At 39.6% G+C, this 20,990-nt stretch overlaps 1 protein-coding gene across 4 annotated transcripts; it reads left to right on the top strand.

Moving 5' to 3' along the window:
* The first annotated feature begins 1,872 nt into the window (after positions 1–1,872).
* On the top strand, positions 1,873–20,642 carry LOC102794288 (choline transporter-like protein 2). Of its 4 annotated transcripts, none has more exons than XM_087839571.1 (22): positions 1,873–2,029; positions 8,925–8,973; positions 9,054–9,127; positions 9,218–9,302; positions 10,386–10,470; positions 11,289–11,402; positions 11,503–11,563; positions 12,424–12,544; positions 12,689–12,772; positions 12,864–12,976; positions 14,107–14,238; positions 14,344–14,443; positions 14,645–14,737; positions 15,186–15,270; positions 15,404–15,666; positions 15,772–15,866; positions 16,006–16,109; positions 16,220–16,293; positions 16,391–16,461; positions 16,818–16,906; positions 17,000–17,084; positions 17,549–20,642. In XM_087839571.1, the coding sequence occupies exons 1-22, from the start codon at positions 2,002–2,004 to the stop codon at positions 17,725–17,727; spliced, it is 2,184 nt and encodes a 727-aa protein (XP_087695697.1). In that variant the 5' UTR covers positions 1,873–2,001; the 3' UTR covers positions 17,728–20,642. The 4 variants fall into 4 exon arrangements, with proteins under 4 accessions (XP_087695697.1, XP_006805111.1, XP_035769894.2 ...); XM_006805048.3 differs by having other exon boundaries at positions 19,882–20,633; XM_035914001.2 differs by lacking the exon at positions 1,873–2,029 and adding an exon at positions 6,476–6,631.
* Positions 20,643–20,990: the final 348 nt, after the last annotated feature.

Here is a 20,990-nt window from a genome sequence, read left to right as displayed (position 1 = left end):
GCCCATTTGCTGGGAGTAAGAGCGCCATTCGTTTGCGAGTTGCGCCTGTTGCGCCTGAGAGGAGAGAGCGGGGCGGTGGGGGATTTTCTGACCGGCTGGAGCAGCATCTAATAACCAACTCGCAAAATAAAACAAAATAAAAACAAACCAATAAACACGAAAACACCAGACATTATAATACAGACTTATAATTTGCACCGATGTTTTTTCGAAAGTCTATACACGAAAAGTGAGCGCGAGAGCCCTCGGTGCGCCTGCTTGCTGCCGAAGTCAAAGTAAACTTTACTGTCATCTCCGCTACATACAGTCCAGTATATAGAGAGACGAGACGACGAGGCTCCAGTTACAGCAGTGCAAGTAAACAAACAATAAATATAAGAAGAGTAAGAAAATAAATATACACTTTAGGACCAGAGGTAAAGGGATCAATAATAATTTTAAATTTTAAATTTACAGTTTGATGATTAAAAGTCTCACACACAACCCGTCAGAAGGGGAGGGAGGGCTTGCTGCTTCCAAATAGAGCACATTTCATTCATAATGTTGTAAACCCGAGCCCATTATGTATTCATGATTTGAATCCTGGGTTGTTTGAAATCCCAGAAATACACCTTAGACAAAGTGAATCTGTGAACTAAGGTGTAGGTGTGTTAGATCATGTTGTGGTGATCCTTGGGTTGAGATGGGTGTTCATACTGGAGTTCAAAATTAAAACCAATGGAAGATGGACAAGAAAAGTTCAAAGCCATCATGTCTTCAGTTTAGAAAAAAGAGAAAAGAAGAGGAGGAGAAACGAGCAAAAGATACAGGTAAGCAGATGTGTGATTGGATAATGGCAGGTCATGTATCCTGAAACAATCAGAATCAGAGTACTTTATTAATCCCTAAGGAAATTATGTGGGTTACAGTTGCTCCAAGAAGAAATGGTAAAAATAGTAACAGTAACAGATTAAACGCCAAACAATACATTATGTTACAGATTTTTAATATTAATTAGTCATTGTCGATTGTTGACTTGTCCTGTTCTCATTGTATGACGAATTATGATGGCTGTTTGGTAGCCGTTTGCATACAATGCATACTCTCTCTCTTCATATGTGTGTGTGTGTGTGTACAACAGTTTTATGTTAATGTACAATCCTTAATATGTTTTGTGTGTGTGTGTGTGTGTGTGTGTGTGTGTGTGTGGGGGCGCGCCAGAGGGAGTGTTCGCCCAGGGCGCCAAACAGGCTAGGACCGCCACTGTATGCCACAGTACATTTGATTGATAATGTTATTGTTATTGTTTCATGATATCATGTAAGGGCATTCCCCTTCCACAACGAATTTGCTTTCAATAGCTAAACTGTATTTCGCTCAAAATACTTGAGTGATTTCCTGAAGTAAATTTATTTGTGTCATGGATCTTCGTGCATTCTCTGGATCAAGGGGAGCTGTCGTGACTCATACACAGTGCAGAGTCTGAATAGGTAATGTTAAGACTGTAAGTTGAATTATGAATGAATAAATTGCTTTTTATAATTAATGTTATCTTGGATTTCATCGGCCAATGAACGTTATGCTATGTCATTGCTTTGCTGCATTCTGGTCCAATTAATATTATTTTTTCGCTGTGAATTGGTAATAATATCCGAACAAATCATCAAGCCCTCGTTAAATATTGAGATGAACCGCATTTGCTGCATTGTTATAGACTGAACAAGCCCTGTATCACTAACGGCACCAGAAATTAACCCAGTCTCCGGGAACATGAACTCCCGCCTTCGGCATCTGATTGGTTGAATATCCTGTCCATCATGGCATCCCTGATTTTCATTGGTCAGTGCTCTCCTCTGAGGAATCCCCCTTTAAACGTTGGCAGAACGGTCAAGATTTTGGAGCGGACTTATACAAAGCGAGCAAGTTGAGGGAAGCGCAGCACACGGACGTCTGTCAGGGCTGGAAATGCGTTTTAGTGGTCGTACGTGAGCATCTCTGGTCCAGAAGAAACATTTCATAATCATGGAACTGGAAGAGAAATCAAAATACGGTAAATATTTAAAGCCTGAAACGGAGACGCTCACTTCATTTGTCCAAAGTCCTTATTGGCAGTTAATGTAAAACCAAGTTTTATTGCGTTTTTGGAGCTGCGAAAGTAGGTCTCACAATGGTCCCAGCAGCTTTGCTTAGTAAAGTACCTTTCCTCATTCTCGACTTTTAATTTTTCAAGTTAGCACTTTCTCTGGCGAAGTGTCGAACCCGTGTATTGTCACAAACTAACGCAAGGTAAGCTAGCTTTTACTTCTGAGTCAATGTTTTCAGTTACGGCACGGGAGCCCTGTTCTGCGTGTGTGTTGTGAAAACACAGGATGCCTGAAGTATGCTGCTATATATTGTCAGGGTGCACAATGCCCCAGTTTGTGTTGTGCTTGTCCAGTTGCTGCCACATTCCTCAGACTGCTATGGCAGGCAGCTCAGCTAACCCAGCGTGCATATAGAGCACAGCTTATTAGAAAATTCCTCAAACAAGTGAAGAGGGTCTCATTTTGTCCACCGAGTGCATTCAGTCTGCTTTGGGAAGGCTATCTTTAGTTTCATTTCAAACGCAGACTCCAACTACAGTATCAGTGCTTCTCTGTTTTGGCTGTTGTAGTTCGTAATCAGGTAATATGGGTGTAATTATGCCCCCACTTATCCCAAAATACTTGTTAAAAATGTGTTTTTATTCTTGCACACAATAGTAATTGTAGTACAGCTTTCTGCTCAGTGAAATCAGTACAGGGGAAATGGTTTTCTATGAAACGAAGAGCGATTTAAGCTAACAAAAAACATCAAACAAACAAAAAGTTATGCAGCGAGGTGGGTTTTTTTCCCCCATAAAGTCTGTTTTTGGACCAATAACATGTGCCTTTTGTACAAACTTCCAGTCTCTTCACATGCAGCTTGCAGTTTATACTGTTAACATGATCATAGGAAGGAATGAAAAGCGAGGCCAGTTACTTCTGCTTGCAGTTCTTAGTATTTTCCTCCTGCTCTTCCCTGGACACACCCTTTCCCACTTTGCTTGCCACATGATGGCTAATTGATTCAATTTACCTTCCACAGATTGCAATGAATATTGTGTATGTGTGTGTGCCTTTTTGTACAATGTGAGTTTGCTCAGTGTAGTTAGTTGCGAAAGTGAGTAAGAATGCCTACAGCCTCTCAAATTCTTTAATATCTTTCAGTGAATCTTCATACCAGCTAAAAGAAACAACTAAAAAAAGAAGAAGAAAAGAACAATAACCTTAATGTTCCATGTGGCAGAAAATGTCAGAACACACTATAGGATCTCCACCAGTTTTATGCGTTGGAGTAATTTCAGGCTGTAATATATGAAGAAACCTCAATGACAGGACCTGAAACAACCATGCAGCCTCGCCCTGGTGCAAGTTAGGCGTAATTACAAGCCATATTTAGTAGTGTAGTTTGAAACCTGATCTCCATGCCCCCCTGATCTCTCCGTCATGTCATGTTAGACTATGCTGAAACTACATTCAGATTTTTTTTGGAAACATTTCATCCATTCACTTTCTTTTCATTTCACTTCGTGTGCTGCATTGACAAAAAACAAAAACAAAATAAAAATACATCTATTACTGCAGCCTTCTGTTTGCACTGAACGGTGCCTGATCATACCCTTGCAGACCAATCTGGGTTATGTGACTCTGCTAACAGCTTTGTGGTTTTGTCAGCTGCTTTGAACTGCGAGAGTGTGAGGCACTAAGAGTGAGTTACTGGGTAAAAACTGAGCTATGGTCTTGTATTTATTCTCCCTGGCAGTGTCTGTGTTTGTAGATCACATCTTAATCTCACTCACAGTTCCTGTTATTATCATCACAGGACATTGTGCCAATTTGTGCTTGAGTGTTCATGTCATATAAACAAAATTTTAAACAGCTTCATAGAGACTTACTGTCGTCAGCTGGTGGTATTTATAATGATGATTTTCTAGATAGGTGTTACAAGCCTAAGTTGAAATTAAATGTGTGGGTTTCACTTTGCATCATATCTGTAGCAGAAATCTCTTCCTTGCATCTGACAGCAGAGAATAGGAGTTGATATGCTCATCAGATGTATTTAAAGTTGTTGTGCAAGTGCTCATTTTTGATGAGCTTAAAGATTAGCTGCTGTCTGAAAATACTTCAATTTTCAAAAGAAACACTCCTCTTGCAAAAGTCGAGTCCAAATCTTTGCAACCATTTCCCAAAGGATCCAACAGCTTGCTTGCATTTTTGCGTGTGGTCATTGTGTTGCTTTTTCTGTAATACCGGAAATAGATCTGAACTTGGACTGAAGTTATCCACACCCTCTTTCTGTACTGACAGACATGTGGGACACAGACAGGAAGGGCTGTGACCTTTAGCTTCAGGATTTTAAGCTAGTGCAACCAGCGGCAGCCCTTGGTAACGTTTTATGCAGCTTGAGAGCAAGACAAGCTATTGTTAACATTTCATCTATTTTTACTTTATGCCAGCTGGAGCCTTTCCTAGCCACCATAGAGGAAGATCTAGGGTACACCCTGGACAGTCTGTCGCTGGGCTAACACAGAGAGAGACAGACAACCATATGCGCTCACACCTAAAGGGAGTTTAGATTTACCAATGAATCTAACCAGAGAGAGTACCCAAAGAGAACCTACGTGGGGAGAAAGTGGCAACCCCAAACAACAACTCTAAAGATGGGAAGTGTTTCCAATATTGAGATCAGCATATGTCTGCTGTAGGTTTTTACCCATTAAAAGGGAGTTTTTCCTTCCCACTGTTACTAAGTGCATTCTCATAGGGGGTTGCCTGGTTTTTACTCTATATTATTGCAGGGTCATTACCTTACAATATAAAGCACCTTAAGGTGAAGTGTTGTTTTAATTTGGTGCTATAATAAATAAAATTGAAAGAACTGAATTGTTTCTAAAGAATAAAAGTGTAAAATCTTATTTTAGAAAATGTCCTAAATGAATAGCCAGTATATCAGTCAGCTGAAAAACAAAAATATAGCTCCACTTGTGTGTTTTGTGCTGCAAAGGGTCAGAATGTCCTTAGAAAACACTCTGAGAAGCTTTCATGTAACTCCAGGATGTGTGGGAAGGTATCAAGAAAATAAAACAGGGAAGCTCAGGAATGTTGGGACACACTAAAGAGTAAATGCTGCACATGAATAAAAAAATACTGCTGAGAAGAAACAATGGAGGACATGAGCTTTAGCTTCAGTCACAACAATAATGCAGATTGGACTGTAAACGTCTTTGTGAAGGTTCATTAAAAACCAACATGGCCTTTCATTAGTAAGTTAGAGCGCTTCTACATGTTGGAAATGTTATACTTTTTTTATGCTTCCAGTAAATGCTAGTGTGTCTTGCAGCACACTGGAGAGTATTTATCAGATTAAAACTTCAAATAAAAAATGTGCTCGCTTCATTTCCCTCACTGCATCGCCCCACGTGTTGTAGCAGCTGTCTGCAGATGGAGGTCATTTCTAATGAGTTACGCATGACTGTTCGACCAGTTCCATCACACTTGATTCTAATACCTCAAATCAGTTTCCAAGGAAAAGAGCTGGATCGGTGTCACCGTGCCAGTTATTGCAACGCGTTTTTGCTGTTTAGAGAAGTACAGGAAACCAAAGGCTTGCAGTGGTAATTCTCTTGTGCAGTAACATTAGCCAAAAAAAAAGAAAAAACTGGATGGAAACTTTCATTACAGCTCCCCCTTTTTTCTGGTTTCTCTGAGTGTCCGTGGAAAGCATTCGTGGCATTTAGTCTGTCTGTGGACTCTTTGTTAAAATGATGAGTTCGTTTAACACGCTCTGATTGCTTTCGGCTGTTGGAACAAACAGAAGTGGAGACCAAAATCATACAGGCAGGGAACAAAAAAAATCACTAGCTTGTAAGATTTATTGGGTTTCACTCTGCCCCCAGTGCAGTAGATCCGTGGGAAGGAAACATATACCATTTTAGTTTTTACTCAATACTGATGTGTTTAAGCTTAGAAGCTTGTGAGCTGTCACGTTGCTGCAGGTGACCATTTTACAGCCATAAATATCCCAAACACCTGAATTCAATTAGTGAGAGCATTTATGCCAACCACCCCCAGATGGAGAACTCCTCCTCTGCTTACTGCAAACACATGTTCCTGATCACATACACAAATGAACTTTAGTCTCCTCCTACTCTTTCACACACCCACACCTTCTTTTACTTCCAGCCTCTCTGTAGATGAGTTAAAGTTGCCTGCAACTTTACGTGGAAACAAGAGGGGAAAAGCAGGCCGACAGAAATCATGTTTGGAAGTGCTGGGGAGGTACTGTAGGGGGAGATCAAGTACAGGTCGGAAAGAGGCTGCTTTTTTTTCGGGATAAACAAAGAGGTGTTTGGGGATGGGACTGTGAAATAGGTTGGGTGGAGCATTGGTTGTTGTGCGGCTATTCAGGAACAGGTTGAACTGGTTTCCTACCAAACTACTTGGTTCTCCCCTTACTCAGTCATTTGTGGCAGCAGATAGGAAAGGTGGATGAAGTGAACCAGATAAAGGAGCTGTGAAAAGAAGAAGAAAATTTTGTTCCCCAAGAAGGAATTTCAACATGCCTGAGGGTGGAGAATATTATGGAAAGAACGGTACTGACTTGTTTATCTTTACTTTTGCCTCAACTAGGCACTCTTTCAAAAAAAAAAAAAAGAATCTAAGACACGCTGGTGATCACTGGGTAATCTTTAGATCGGCTGTTTAGCTTTCTTGTATAGTGCATAAGTGCTCACACCTGAAAGTGCAGCGGCAGCCTTGAGACTAGGGGTGTGTTTGTGTGTCACTGCCGGCAGTGGATGTGTGTGCACACCGATACAGGTGTGTGAGGTTACGCAAGTCTCTTATCAGTGTTTTCTCCTGCACTATTGTTACAAGGCTGAATATAGATAACCACCAGAGGTGCAGATCTCTTTCTTGGACTCAATCTGTGTATTTATACCGAAGAACAGAACAAAGTTAAAAACTAAACCTGTTTGAAATATGTTAGAAGTTAGATACCAGAACACATACGAAATACAACATCTACGCCCACTATAACAGGAAGTGGTGACTTCTTCAAAAGGCTGTAAATGCTTGTTGCAACATAACCCCACTGGCCACATTCATAAGTCACATACTTCAGAGTCACCATAGCTGTTGTGTTTGTCTATACTTCAAGACTCCATATGCTACACATTATTAATAGTGTATGTCTGGGCACTGTTATGATGTAGGCCTGAAGCTGGTGGAGATGTCTTTTTGTGGCATAATTGTCACAGTAATGGCAACAGGAAACAGTCCCTCCCAACGCAAGCTAATAGCTTTTAAGTTTTCATTAAGCATGAGCCAAACCGCCCTCCTTTGGCAAGCATTGTTTTTATACCGCAGGCTGAATATTCACTGCACTGAAATGCTGACTTTTTTTTTTTTTTTAAACTCTTTAGTCAAAGCAAAGCTATGGACCCACTGATCAGGTCAGCAACATACCAATGGGAGGTGAGAGTGTTGAAGTTGCCTCCTTCAGCACTGTTTTGCAGATAGTTCTTTGTAATCTTATAGAAAGGTGATATGCCTGGCTGTGAAAGACCAACTGCCTTTTGCTTGTGAGTGTAAGACAAGGACGAGAGCTGGCTGAAAGGATGTGTTAAAGCTCAAAAGCTGAGCCGCTACACCAAAAACCATAGACGGTATAAACGATGGGTATGAAATGTGAAGCTAGCGTGCTGCTACGTTAAAACTGTGGTTGCAAAAGACATTTCCAGTTCTATAGAAGTGTCTGGGAAAAGAGCCCAGACCGCTGCAAACACTTTCCAATTGAGCTTTTGTAAATCTTAAGTGTAAGATAGGAGGATTTGCCAGGATATCCCCACTAAAGCACCAACCCTCACTGTCAGGTCTGCTCCTTGCTTGTTTACATCAGGCGTCAGGTTTGGGATGCTTCTTGTGACAATTTAGCATTAAAAGTATAATTTGGATTAAAGCGTTTGTGGATTAACAATTAACCAGAATTTGGACTGGAACTGGAAAGTGAAATTTGCTTAGATAGCAGACACACTACCGTCAGATAACCTGTAGCAAGCTCAAGTGTTTGCTTGAACCTGCAACTTCAGCTGCAAAAACAGAAAGCATAGTCCTTATTATAAGAGACAGCATGTTGTAATCTAACCATATTTAGACAAAAGAAAAAAGTTTGCTCATTTTATGAACTGGGAAGATGTGTTTGATGAGCATGATAGCTTTGTTTTGACATAGAGCTGTATGAAAAACACAATACTAGCTCCGCTGGTGGCTTTACACATGGGTTGTTTGCTCCTGCTGTATTATGAGTTTTACATGAGCTCCTGGTTAGTCAGCAGGGAGGAATTTGATGAGTTTTTGGGCGTGTCTGGCCTTCAGGGAAAGTCATCTGGGAGAAAAATGGGAGGAAGACTCTGGCGCACTCCTCCATGGCCTTGATCCAGCTCTGGTTTTAACATAAATTAATGAGCAGCTATTATAAAGATGTTTACTTAACCCTTTAAACCCCAGCGTATCGTATTTGATACATGTGTTTTGTGAGGGGTTTTTTTGTGTGACATCTATATCATCAGCGTGACTTTTTTTTACCCTCAAAAATGATGTAAATTACATGACATTTTTAATGGCTAAATTGCAAAAATATGGCTTATGTAGCAAGTGTGTTACAAATTAAAACTCATGTATGCAGATTAAAATTTGATATATTCTTATATTTTGTCTAAAGGTAAAAAAACCCCACTCCATTATTCAAGTCAAAATTCAAAATTTTTGGCAGTTATTTCATGGTTCAGGTTTTAAAGGGTTAAACCTCTCAGCGAGCCATGCTTTCAGTTGCCACAATGCTAAGAGCTCATTGATTGATCAATGCATTTCTTTCCTTTCATGCAGGTGAGCCCAGGAAGCATGACCCGAGCTTCAGGGGCCCAATCCAGAACAGGTGAGACAGAGATGTGGCTGTTACACTGTGCAGATGACTACAGAGGACTCCATTAACCATTTGAACTCTCTCCACTGTAGGGGCTGCACAGACATTGTTTGCTGCATTCTGTTCATTATTGCCATACTTGGTTACCTTGCAGTGGGAATACTCGGTAAGGAGACAACACAGAAGCACAAATATCCAAACTGAATGCAAGTTTCATAACCTTTATATCTGTCTTTTTCCTTCTTTTCTACCCCAGCCTGGTCCCAGGGTGACCCAAGAAAGGTGATCTACCCCACAGACAGCCGAGGCCAGTTCTGTGGACAGGCTGGCACTCCACTCGAGTGAGTTGCTTTCCAAAGTATAGATAAAACGGTCTCTGCTGCTCTATTTTTCTTAATTTGAGTGTGATCTTTAGGGTATTTTGAAAGTTTGAAAAGGGTGGAGTGCCCACTACGGGCCGGGGACGAGTTCCTGCCCCAAGTGCAGGAGTTTAAGTATCTCGGGGTCTTGTTCACGAGTGATGGGAGAAGGGAGCAGGAGATCGATAGTCGGATTGGTGCTGCAGCCGCAGCCGCAGCACCAATCAGTTTATTGAAATTGAAACAGTTTATTGAAATGTGTTAACATACATGGATGTATATAAGACAAAAGACAGAGTTTGTACAACTCAAAACAAGCTTGTTAGTGTTCGGTGTGTTGTCCCTAAAGATACATATATTAATTTATTTTTGTCTGTTTCTTTCATGTTCATTCCTTGAGTTAGGTGCATTTTTTATGCCTTGATGGTTCATAGGCCAGTGTTAAGTGGCCAGAGAGTCTGGCTCCTTGGAAGCAGAAATGAAGGGTGGCTCAAAAGTTTTGCGTGGTGTTTTCGATTCCTCAGGCTTTTTTTGTGTATAACCATCTAAAAAGATATACAAAATCAATTATAAATATATACAACTGGTTTGAAAGCTTAGCTAGCTAACTTAATTAGGCAACATTAATACAATCCATTATGACTAACAAGTTAACTCAAAGGTTTTCCTGGCATGTTTACATTAAGTTAGTTCCCAAAAAGTAGATTCTGTTCATCTGGACGTAGCGTTTTCAGTGGGAGAAACGTTTCGTCCCTCATCCAGGTGACTTCTGCAGTCCCAGCTGAAAAGAATCAATTTTTGGGAATTTCCTTACCTGGTACTATTATTCATTTGTATTATTTGTATACTTTTTTTGGGTTGTTTCAATAGCCACACCATGTATTTTTGGAATGTGTAAAAGTAAACTGGAAAGTACCTAGCACATGTTAGCCAATTGAAAGGCAGGACAGCTGAATAAACCCTGCAAACAGTGTTGTGACAGCATTGTGTTGTCCCTGGACAAAAATAGTTAATTAGAAATTTGTGTACATTTCTGTGCACTTTCTTTGGTCTTGTTCCCAACAGGAAGAAGCCCTTTTTGTTCTACTTCAACATCATGAAGTGTGCCAGTCCCATGGTGCTGCTGGAGTTCCAGTGCCCAACCACACAGGTGCCAACTCCTCTGTTGATGAATCTTTATAATATTTATTTAAACAAAAAGAAAAGCACAATATACACTATGTGCTTTGTTGTGAAGGCTTAAAATTATGAGTGTAGAGTTGGGGAAGAGTTGGCTTTTTGCTTTTGTTTACAGATGAGGATAAAAGTTACTCCCCCAGCCCCCTATCAGCAAGTTTTCTTTAGAAAAAATACATTTGTGATTGGCCAAAATAACAGAATTATTTCAGAAAACAAAATGAACAGGGTCAGTGTTTTTAGGCCTGGAAAAACTGACCTTTTCATTGAGCCATAGTACAAACCACTGCTGTGCTTTGTAATCGTCAATGCTTACAAAATCAACTGAAAACTGAGGGTTATTTTCCAATTTACGCACAATTTAAAAACTTCAACATGGGTTTAAACTGTTCTTTTGGGACATTTTATTGTCAAAAGCTAAAGAAATCAGTTTAAGCTTAAAGAATTATTGATGCTAACAAAACAGGAGATGGATATACAAAGATCACTGCGGTTCCAGGTATCACAGGCTAGAGTGAGAAGTGTCATAAAGAAATTCAAAGAGCCACACAGTAGAAAACAAGCCTGCCAGTGGTACGAAATGAAAGCTTTCAAAGAAAGGACTCTCACCAGTGCACCCCCGAACAACGACAACTAGAACCCTGTACAGGAATGGATGTGAGGAAAAGCCTCACTTCTGTAGAAGAGATGGCTAAGAACAAGCTGAAGAAGGATTATTATTACATTATTTCTTTGACTGCTTTTGTGATGGGAATGTGGCCTGACTGTCCTGCTGTCCATGTTCATCTTTAGATGTGTGTGGAGAAGTGCCCTGATAAGTTCATGACATTAATCAAAGCATACGCTGTCAATAGTGACTTTGCCTACTATAAAAACTTCTGTGAAGAAGGAGTGACCAACACAATGGTGAGTTGTACTTGAAGTCTTCTGTACTATCTCGGGTATCGATATATTCGAATGCTTTCTACAGACCTTCACTTATGTTTTGGATATACTGTGTTTTTAGGGTGTTGCAGAAATCCTTAAGCAACGTCTCTGTCCTGCAATGCTGCTTCCCAGCAAACCCTGTAAGTAGAATCTCTAAATATGTGTAAATGATTCTTTTTCAAAGGAATTTTAGGGGAGTGGAATATTCATGCAATGATACTAGAGCAGCGGTCTCCAACCTTTTTTGCGCCACGGTCCGGTTTATGCCCAACAATATTTTCATGGACCGGCCTTTAAGGTGTCGCGGATAAATACAACAAAATAAAACTAGTACCAGTACCGAAAAAAAGAAGATTTATTCATAACACACGTGAAAAGACCAAGGAAAACCGAGTTAATGATAAAAACGATAACAAAATAACGCTGAAAACCCTGAAAACCATACATTTCACACCTGAGCCTCAACTCTTGCGGCCCGGTACCAAACGACTCACAGACCGGTACCAGTCCGAGGCCCGGGGGTTGTGGACCGCTGTACTAGAGTATCATTGCATGATTCATGACCTTTGACCTTTACAAAAAGGCAAGCAGAGAGACCTTCAGATTTACACACACAAACAAACCCATCTTCCCCCATTTTTAACAACTGGACAACATAAATTGGATCTGATTCAATCACATCATTTGTGCTGCTTATCTGCACTGTACTTGAACTTCTTTATCTTTCTGCACTCCTTCCTGGCTGAAGAATTATAAAATATTTTAGTACTATAGTTTAACAAATATCTAGTACAAATTATTTACTATTAGCTGAAAATGACACCTTTTTTTTTTTTTTTTTTTAAATAATTAATTTACAAAAAGAAGCCAAAAAAGCCCCACTATGAAAACATCTCGCTACACATAAAACTGTTTTATTCTTTACACATGTAGGGAAACACATTTCATTTCTTTGTTTTTGTATTTTTGACAATGATACGTTTCTCTGCTTTTCTTTCAGTCACCCGCAGGTGCTTCCCAGCTTTGGGCATGAAAGGAGGGGTGATAACTGTGGGAAACAGCTCCACATTTAATGATGGAAATGAAATTAGAAACGCCCAAGACCTTGTTGCTGGTGTACAGTGAGTATACATCAGTAGAATTTTGTGACACAGCTAGTTTTCAACTACATTACTCTATCTCTTGGTCTGTGTCAGCCTGCCACTACAAATAAAGTGTGATGAGAAATTCCTGAAGCAGATAAACACACGGGGCTCTCTCCACAGGAATGCCACTGTGGTAATGGAAGCTCGTCAGGTGGTGATGAAAATCTTTGAGGATTTCACACATTGCTGGTACTGGATCCTCTTGTAAGTAATAAACTCTCCTTTTTCATCCTTGTCAGCTCTGTTTGTATTGCAAAGAGATTTTCCTTAAATTGACCGTACCTCCTCTTTGCAGGGGATTGGTTATTGCCATGATCATCAGCCTCCTCTTCCTCATCCTCCTCCGCTTCCTGGCAGGGATCATGGTCTGGGTCATGATTGCCATGTTGGTAGCGGTGATAGGCTATGGTAAGGGACAAGGTGGAAAATATCATTGTGGTTCATAATGGCTTAGTAATCTGGTCCTACCCAGAAAGCAGGTCCAGACTAGCTGGTCAGTAAGTAAATCACGAGTGTCGGTATAACCGTGAGGATGCTCAGTGAATACACTAGTATTCAGCACAGCAGGAATATTAATGCAGGGTTGGTAACTTTTGACTGGGGATAAATTGTGAAAGTCCTTGTTGTCAGAAAACTGTAGTCAGTGTGGAAAAAATGCAAACTGAAGGAATTTGCATGAAAGGAAGATGCAAAGTTTGAGTGAAGTGACCCACAGCTGTGATGTTAGATTTTCTATTTGAATAAATGTGTGTCATTTGTTTAGTTGAGTGTGAAGAAAAACACAGTGTCACGTCCTGTCATATCCTAACCTGATCCTTTCACACTAAAAGGAATGAGAGTATGAGACACCTTTGGGAAAACATGTCTCATGCAAAAACAAACAGCTGGCAATGCTGAATTTTGCATATGCTTACAAAGCGTATATTAAAAAAACACACATTCATTATTGTGGGAAAAGAATTTTCTCCATCATTACCAAGTCATTGATCATTTCACAGATTACTTCAAAGTATCTCTAAACAGTGCTGTTCACACTTGGCAAGCTTAGCGCAGAGTTCAGTTTCAGTGTCTCAAGTAATTAACTTTTATTTTAACTGCTTTAAGCTTTTTTTTTTTTTAATTCCTACCATGCACGTAACCCTCAATCTCTGCTACCTTGCTACTCTCCAGTGTACTACTGAAGAATCACTGACAGACTGATTTTACAGTCAAAGAAAAAGCAATGCAAGTTTGTATTTTTATGGCTTTAACAGACGACCATAAGACCGTCAACTGAAAACAAATCTGTTCTAAAGGAGTGGAATTGAAAAATGAATGTGGAGTGTTAGCAAAACAACTAGTTAAACTTTGCAGACTTGCTCAGGTAGATGTCAAAGTTATCATTGTAACCGATTCACAGTTGATCTGACTCTTGAAATGAAAGAGATCTCCTCGTCTGTTTGGAAGCAAACCCAAAAGGAAATAACAAGGCCCCTTTTTTCCACCTGCTTTCCCCAAAAATTTATTTGCTTTTCTGTGTGCTTCCTGTTGCTGATTAGGTATCTTCCATTGCTACATGGAGTATGCGGCCCTGAAAGGAGAGGCTGGCGCTAATGTGACTATCAAGGATCTGGGCTTCCAGACAGATTTCACAGTCTACCTGCAAATTAGACAGACCTGGCTGGCCTTCAGTCAGTATACATCCTCAAAATCTCCATGGATTATCATCCACACTCAACATATGTTGATTAAAACTTGAGACACTCACGTGATTTTTCTCTTATCTCCTTATATAGTTATTATTCTAGCCATTGTGGAGGTCATCATCATTTTGCTGCTCATCTTCCTTTGGAAGAGGATCCTCATTGCCATTGCTCTTATTAAAGAAGCCAGCAGGTCAGACTTCATTTTAGAGCTGTAGCAAGTAGAAGAGAAACGGATCAATAAAACTTAGACGTTATATTGTTTATTTTAGAGTGACTGACAGTAATGGATTTAAGCGCTGCATTAAGGGTGCAGATAAAGAACCTGATTCATAACTGTGAAGGTAGATGTTTGCATTTGCTTTTCCCACTGATGCTGTGATCCTGTTTTCAGAGCAATTGGACATATGTTGTGTTCCCTTTTCTACCCACTGTTTACATTCCTCCTCCTGGCTGTGGTCATTGCCTACTGGGGAGTAACTGCTGTGTATCCTTTCAAGTTATTGTTCGTGGTAGTGTTGTTATTTAGGGTTGATGAGGAAATGGAAAAATACAACTCTGAACTGTTTTTTTTTTTTTTTTTTTTTTTTTTTTTTTTTTTTTTTTAAATGTTCTTGAAGAATTTAAACTTTTAAACTGACTTAAAAAATTAATGTGTCTATGAATGAACTGAATGAACGGTTGAGGTAAAGATACCTTAGACGGAGTATGTGCAGGGATGATGAACAGGGCTTGTAAGTTAAAAAGCTAAGGTTGAAGTTTGATCATGCATACTCTGCAGCTGCGTGATTGAAGTTCACTGCATTCATGAACAAATAAACCCAATCAAAACAGAGGAACATACATATTATTCTTTATCAGTAGTATTATTATACACTCATTTGTCTCAGTTTTGTTATCAGTTAATGATGGTAAGCCTTAACAGAACTGATCAGTTTCTTGTCCACGTCCAATCAGCCTATCTACAAAATCTTCAATGAGACAAATTGTGACTACTCGAGACAAACGTGTGACCCAGCTGTAAGTTTTTCTCCTCTTCATTTGTGTGTTAAATTTTCATCTCACTTACTTCCATGCATGCCGCTTGGATTTAATGTTTTGGATTTGAGAAATACATTTGCGGTGTCACTAAATTAACCGTGTCTTTGTTCAGAACTACTCGACGAGTCCCATAAAAGCCCAGTGTCCTGACTCGAAGTGCCTTTTTGCTTTCTACGGTGGAGAGACCCCTTACCACAAATACCTAATTGCCCTGCAGTTCTACAACGTCTTCCTCTTCTTTTGGTGTGCCAATTTTGTCTTGGGACTGGGACAGATGACCCTAGCTGGGGCGTTTGCTTCTTACTACTGGGCTGCCAAAAAGCCAGATGACATTCCTGCTTTCCCAGTGTTTTCTTCTCTTGGGAGATCTCTCAGGTTTGTATCTGTGTTGGGTGAAGACTTTTAGTAAAACTGTCTTCTGACATTTGCTTTGCCGGGTCCTGAAACATACTTCCTGTTTTCATTCTTTAATTGTTTTAGGTATCACACAGGGACTCTGGCATTTGGCTCCCTTATCCTCTCCATCATCCAGATCATCAGGGTTTTGCTGGAGTATCTGGACCACAAGCTGAAAGGTTTGCTACTTTTTTATGGAGTTCAATATTATATAGATGTCATTTCAAGGCTGCAGTCCACCGTTTCTAAGAATATGAGCTATAAAAGTGATCTATTTATGTCTAACATCTGTTAAAGGTTAATTGCTCTCATTCACAGGAGCCCAAAATAAGTTTGCAAAGTTCCTGTTGTGCTGTCTGAAGTGCTGTTTCTGGTGTCTGGAGAAATTCGTCAAGTTCCTGAACAGAAATGCGTATATTATGGTACGTGTTTCAGTTATTACTTATTCAAGTCTCTGAGCTGGCGTGATTAAAAGCTTGGTATTTATAATGTTAAGTGTTATCTTGACATAATGACTGCATTTGGCCTCTAGGCGGCGATCTATGGCAAAAACTTTTGCACCTCTGCCAGAGACGCCTTCTTCCTCCTCATGAGGAATGTGATCAGGTGAGTGTACAATCATCACCTCATCAGAAAGCATTTTGTTAAATGTTTAATCGTATAAAGCTGACTGGAGTAAATGCCTGTTTTTAAATCCCTGCAGGGTGGCTGTGCTGGATAAAGTGACAGATTTCATTTTATTTTTGGGCAAACTGCTCATTGTTGGACTTCTGGGTGAGTCTGCTTTTTGTTTATGCATTTTTTTTTCCTTCATATTGACAATATCAGACTAAACCAGCATTTCCTGGAAGGATTGTGTCGACCCATCGCTGGATGACCGATTCAACTCACAGTCCAGAAATGTCTGCATAGCAGATGAAATCCTGCAAACTTACTGGCTGTGGTGTTTTAGGATTTGTTTATTTTTTGGAAGTAGGATTTAATTGGAGCTTTAAATAGGACTGGATCGCTTCCACTGATTTATAATGTACAACATTATTTATAGCTAATACAAATTGTAATCATCAGCTCAGACTGTGTAGTGTACATGGGAATTGTATTTATATATTCTTTGGGGTTTCTCTCCACAGGGGTCTTTTCCTTCTTCTTCTTCTCTGGGAGAGTGAAAGCCTTTCAGAATACAGCTCCAACCCTGAACTACTACTGGGTACCCATCCTGGTAAGCAGGACTGAATTTCTATTTTTTTCTTTTCTTGTCTTTAATTGTTTTGTTGAAGGATAATGTTTGTGTGTTTGTTGTCATCTCTATCAGACTATGGTGGTTTGCTCATACCTCATCGCCCATGCATTCTTCAGCGTGTACTCCATGTGTGTGGACACTCTGTTCCTGTGTTTCTGTAAGTGACACATTCTCAGTCAGTTGTGACATCTGTATGTAATTCAAATTATCCACGCAAACGTCCAAACAGGTTCTTACGTGAAAGGGAAAAAAAAAAAAAAGGAGGAAGGGCGTAATGTTAGGAATGAACGAAATGAAAACTTTTCTCACTTTGCTTCTGGTGTTGGGCTGTCACTAATTTTAAATTGCATGAAATACGGTGTGCTACATTTCAAAATAACAGCCTGCTCCTGTTAGCCTGACAAATGTTGCTGCTTGGTGATGAAGTGATACTTTGGGTGCTTTTGCTTGCTTGCCATTTGACTTTCTTTCTCTTTTTGTGTCTCCTTTCCTATTTCTCACTTCCTAATTCGCCCCCTCTTATTTCCCTTTCCCTTCCCACTTGCCCTCTAACACCCTGGTGTATACATAAATTTTTTTCACATTCACCCATTAACACAAAATAATCAAAAACACGATAAGGCGAAGACCTGGAGCGCAATGACGGCTCAGCTGCGAGGCCTTATTACATGTCGCCAAGTCTTCGTGAGATTCTGTGGAAGAACAAGGAGGAGGATCCATCTGAGCCCTCCGCTCAGCAGCAGCAACACGATGAAGACACCCAGCTGAAATGGGAGGCTCAGGAGGAGGACACGGCTTAGAGGAGGAGTTTGTGGGGGGAAAAACTCAGATTTTCCACTTAATTACAGGCAGAGCAAAATCCAGAAAGTCTCTTTATTTTGAACCCTTTCAAAGTATGAGCTGGGACTCTCTCATCTGCTCCCTTAACTTCTCTCAGATACTAGTACAGCTACAAAACACCACGCCTTAAAATGGCAGGGATTCAGCATTTTGCTTTAGTCCACTTTGTGCAGATGCAACCCCGCAAGTTTCAAAATGAATGAAGGACGTTTTTCAGTTCAGAGTGATTTCAGCATCCTCCTGAGGTAATAGGACGTTGAACGTTCCCTAAATGGATTATCTAGGCTTCGTTTAGTTTGCCTCTGGTGGTCTTTAAAAACTGTTACATCCGACACTAAGTAGCGTTTTATACAGCAGCGTATACCACATTGTCTTCAGTAGAATTTCACAAACTCACAGCAAATACTGTCTAATACTATTTGTTATATTTAGAAAACACATTTAAGAGTAAAGCACATGGCTTCATTTTTTCGGTGGTTCTTTTACTCGCAAGGCATCACCACAGCGATCCAATCTGCATATTGGATCTTGTGGATTTTGACACTGGATGCCCTTCCTGATGTAACCCTGCTAGGAATTTGTCTCCTCCCCAACTGGTGATCTTTTGCTTGTTAGGCAAATATTTTAACCAAAAGTAAAGCAGACTGCCTAAAAGTAAGCCTAAAGCATGGATTGTTGCTAGGAAATAATTGTAATAATAATTCGAACAAACAAACACACAAACAAACAAACAAAATCACACTACTGTAGTACAGTATAGGACAGGAAAACTCTGGTTACAGCTGGTAACCAAACCCTGTAGAAGCGATAACCAGAGTTTTTTAAACAAACTACTTTCTTATGTATTAGGGTAGTGTAATAGAGTTGCATTTGTGTCTTAAACCTGCTTTTATCCTAGCGGCAAGTAGGGGGCGACTCCTCAAGTTATATGGAAGTCTGTGGGAAAACAAGCCTACTACTTACTATATTTATGACCTCAGTAAATGCAATCCTCAAACTGATGATGTCATCAGTGGCTAGTGTGATATCTTGATGAGTACAGAAAAATGATTAAACTACTAATTATGGTCCAAGTTACTCTAACAGACTTGAAGAGATCCACCCTCACACTTGATGTCTTGTTAAAAAAAACAAACAAACAAACATTATATGATGGGAAGGGCCAAAAGTCGGGGTTCCAAAAACCAAAGGGTGATGTCATAGTGACCATGCTCGTGTTTTTATATACAGTTTGTGATTTTTTTTTTTTTTTTTTTTTTTTTTTCCAAAATAATTCAAATAAATCAGCACAACAGACATTATTTGTCAGTGAGGAGGTGGGGCTTAGAGAAGGGTCAACTTAAACGAACAGAAGGGCTTTACAGCAGGCAGGAGTTTGGTATGTGTTTAATTGTTGTATGAATTTTGTGATGCGAGTGATGTCACCTCACACTCAGAGATTTATTGACATTCGCTTCATCCTGTTTAGCGTGCTGAAAGCTGGCAGATGTTTTATGGCTGTTGAAAATGTGAAACTTCAGTGAACATCTGGGTAAATGAATGGCTCCCTATGAGGTGACTTCATATTTCTAACTCGGCGTTGCCTCCATAAAACATGCTCGCACTGCCACTACCTAATAGAAACTTGAAGCCAATCATGTGCCTAATTGACAGCATTATTAATGTTTTGCACATTAATATATTAGTGTTTACAGTTGATGCAACCAGAATCTTTTTTTAATACACTCAGTGAAGCACTTTAATCTATGTTCACTCTAAGCCATAACACATTTGTCTCTGTTTAATGAATGCTGGGGAGTCTTTTAGTCGTGCAATTTTGTTTTTGTTTTTTTAAATTGTAAATTAGCGTAGCTTTGCCTTTTAAAATATTTATTTTAATGACTGTGTGTTTTGCAGTGCAGTTGGTTTAATAAACACAATTTAACCAGTAATATCTGTTTAATAAAAAAAAAAAAAATGCTTTTTTTTTTGTTTTGTTTGTTTTTGCAGAACTGAAAGGTTTTCATTCAGATTTCCTACCTGTGAATATACATCGCAAAATCTGATGCTCATTTAAACTTATGCTAAGTCCTCAAAAGCATGGTTTAATGTCCTTTTCTTTGACCTCTTTCCAGTGGAGGATTTGGAGAGGAATGACGGCAGCCCGGAGAGGCCCTACATGATGTCCGAGAAGCTCCTCAAAATCCTGAAAAAGAAGAACAAGACTGACCCTGCTCTGTAGACCACTCCATGTAGTAGCGTACGCCTTAGCGGGGTGAGATCGTGGGCTAAAGACAGCTGGGGTTTTGTTGAGTTTGAAGTTGGATAACAAGTTCACACAGACCTAAAAATGTCCACATTTCCACATCTTGTTTCTTGCTGAAAGCATCATGAAGTCTGGCAGGTTTTGTGGATTTTAAAAACGTAGAGACTGCACGTTTATCAACTGAAAAAGAAAAATGAACAAACATGTTAGTGGTATGTAGAATTCTTGTTTTTTGTCATGTTTTACTGTTAATATTTGAGTAGTACGGGAAGGTACATATAAAGGGTCATCTGCTACAGTTTTGTAATATGATCTGTTTTTATTCTTGTATTTTTTTTTCTTTTAAAATATCTATAAATATGTATAACTTGTGTCATAATTGAATTAACAGTTAACCATGTAGGCACCAAAGCCATTACCCCAGCAGTCAGGTATACATAGTGCTTTTATACCACTTTGCCTAAAGCATCTGGTGCTGCGGCGTTCCTGTCATCAGCAGCCATATGGAAATATAACCAAAAGCAAAAAAACCTTGTATCTTGATAGATGTGCTGGTTCGGATGAGGGGATTTTTTTTTTTTTTTTTTTTTTTTATATCATTTTTGTGAAGCTGAACTGTTTTCAAATAAAGCATAGTTTTCTATAAAAATCCATGTGACTCTTTATGTATTCATATACCAAAGGCTTTAAGGTGACCTGATGTGACTCGAGTCTTTCAGGTACTGGGGATAAGCTCAGGTTAGTTTCTTTTCTAAGCTTAAATGGTCACACTTTCTGTTCCCTGCTGGAACTGAAAGCGTGACCATTTCCCCCCCCAAAAAAAATTCTATATATTGATTTTGAATAAATCCTTACAAAACTAACATAAGTGTCACATCTTTCCTTTTAGCTTTAAACTTAGAAAACATAGTAAGGATTTTATGGATTTCAACAAACTAACTGCTGTTCTACGTTTGACCATGAGAGGGTGTGCATATC

Source organism: Neolamprologus brichardi, chromosome 4, assembly GCF_056152115.1.
Source record: "Neolamprologus brichardi isolate AB-2024 chromosome 4, ASM5615211v1, whole genome shotgun sequence".
Lineage (NCBI taxonomy): Eukaryota > Metazoa > Chordata > Actinopteri > Cichliformes > Cichlidae > Neolamprologus > Neolamprologus brichardi.
The sequence above is the reverse complement of the archived record's forward strand: the minus strand, read 5'-3'. Positions and strand labels throughout refer to the sequence as shown.

Coding starts and splice junctions, on each gene's coding strand:
- LOC102794288 (XM_035914001.2), top strand. CDS start 6,598: ATGCCTGAGGGTGGAGAATATTATGGAAAGAACG. Junction 8,974..9,053: donor AGGGGCCCAATCCAGAACAG/GTGAGACAGAGA, acceptor TCTCCACTGTAG/GGGCTGCACAGACATTGTTT. Junction 16,462..16,817: donor GCTCATTGTTGGACTTCTGG/GTGAGTCTGCTT, acceptor TTCTCTCCACAG/GGGTCTTTTCCTTCTTCTTC.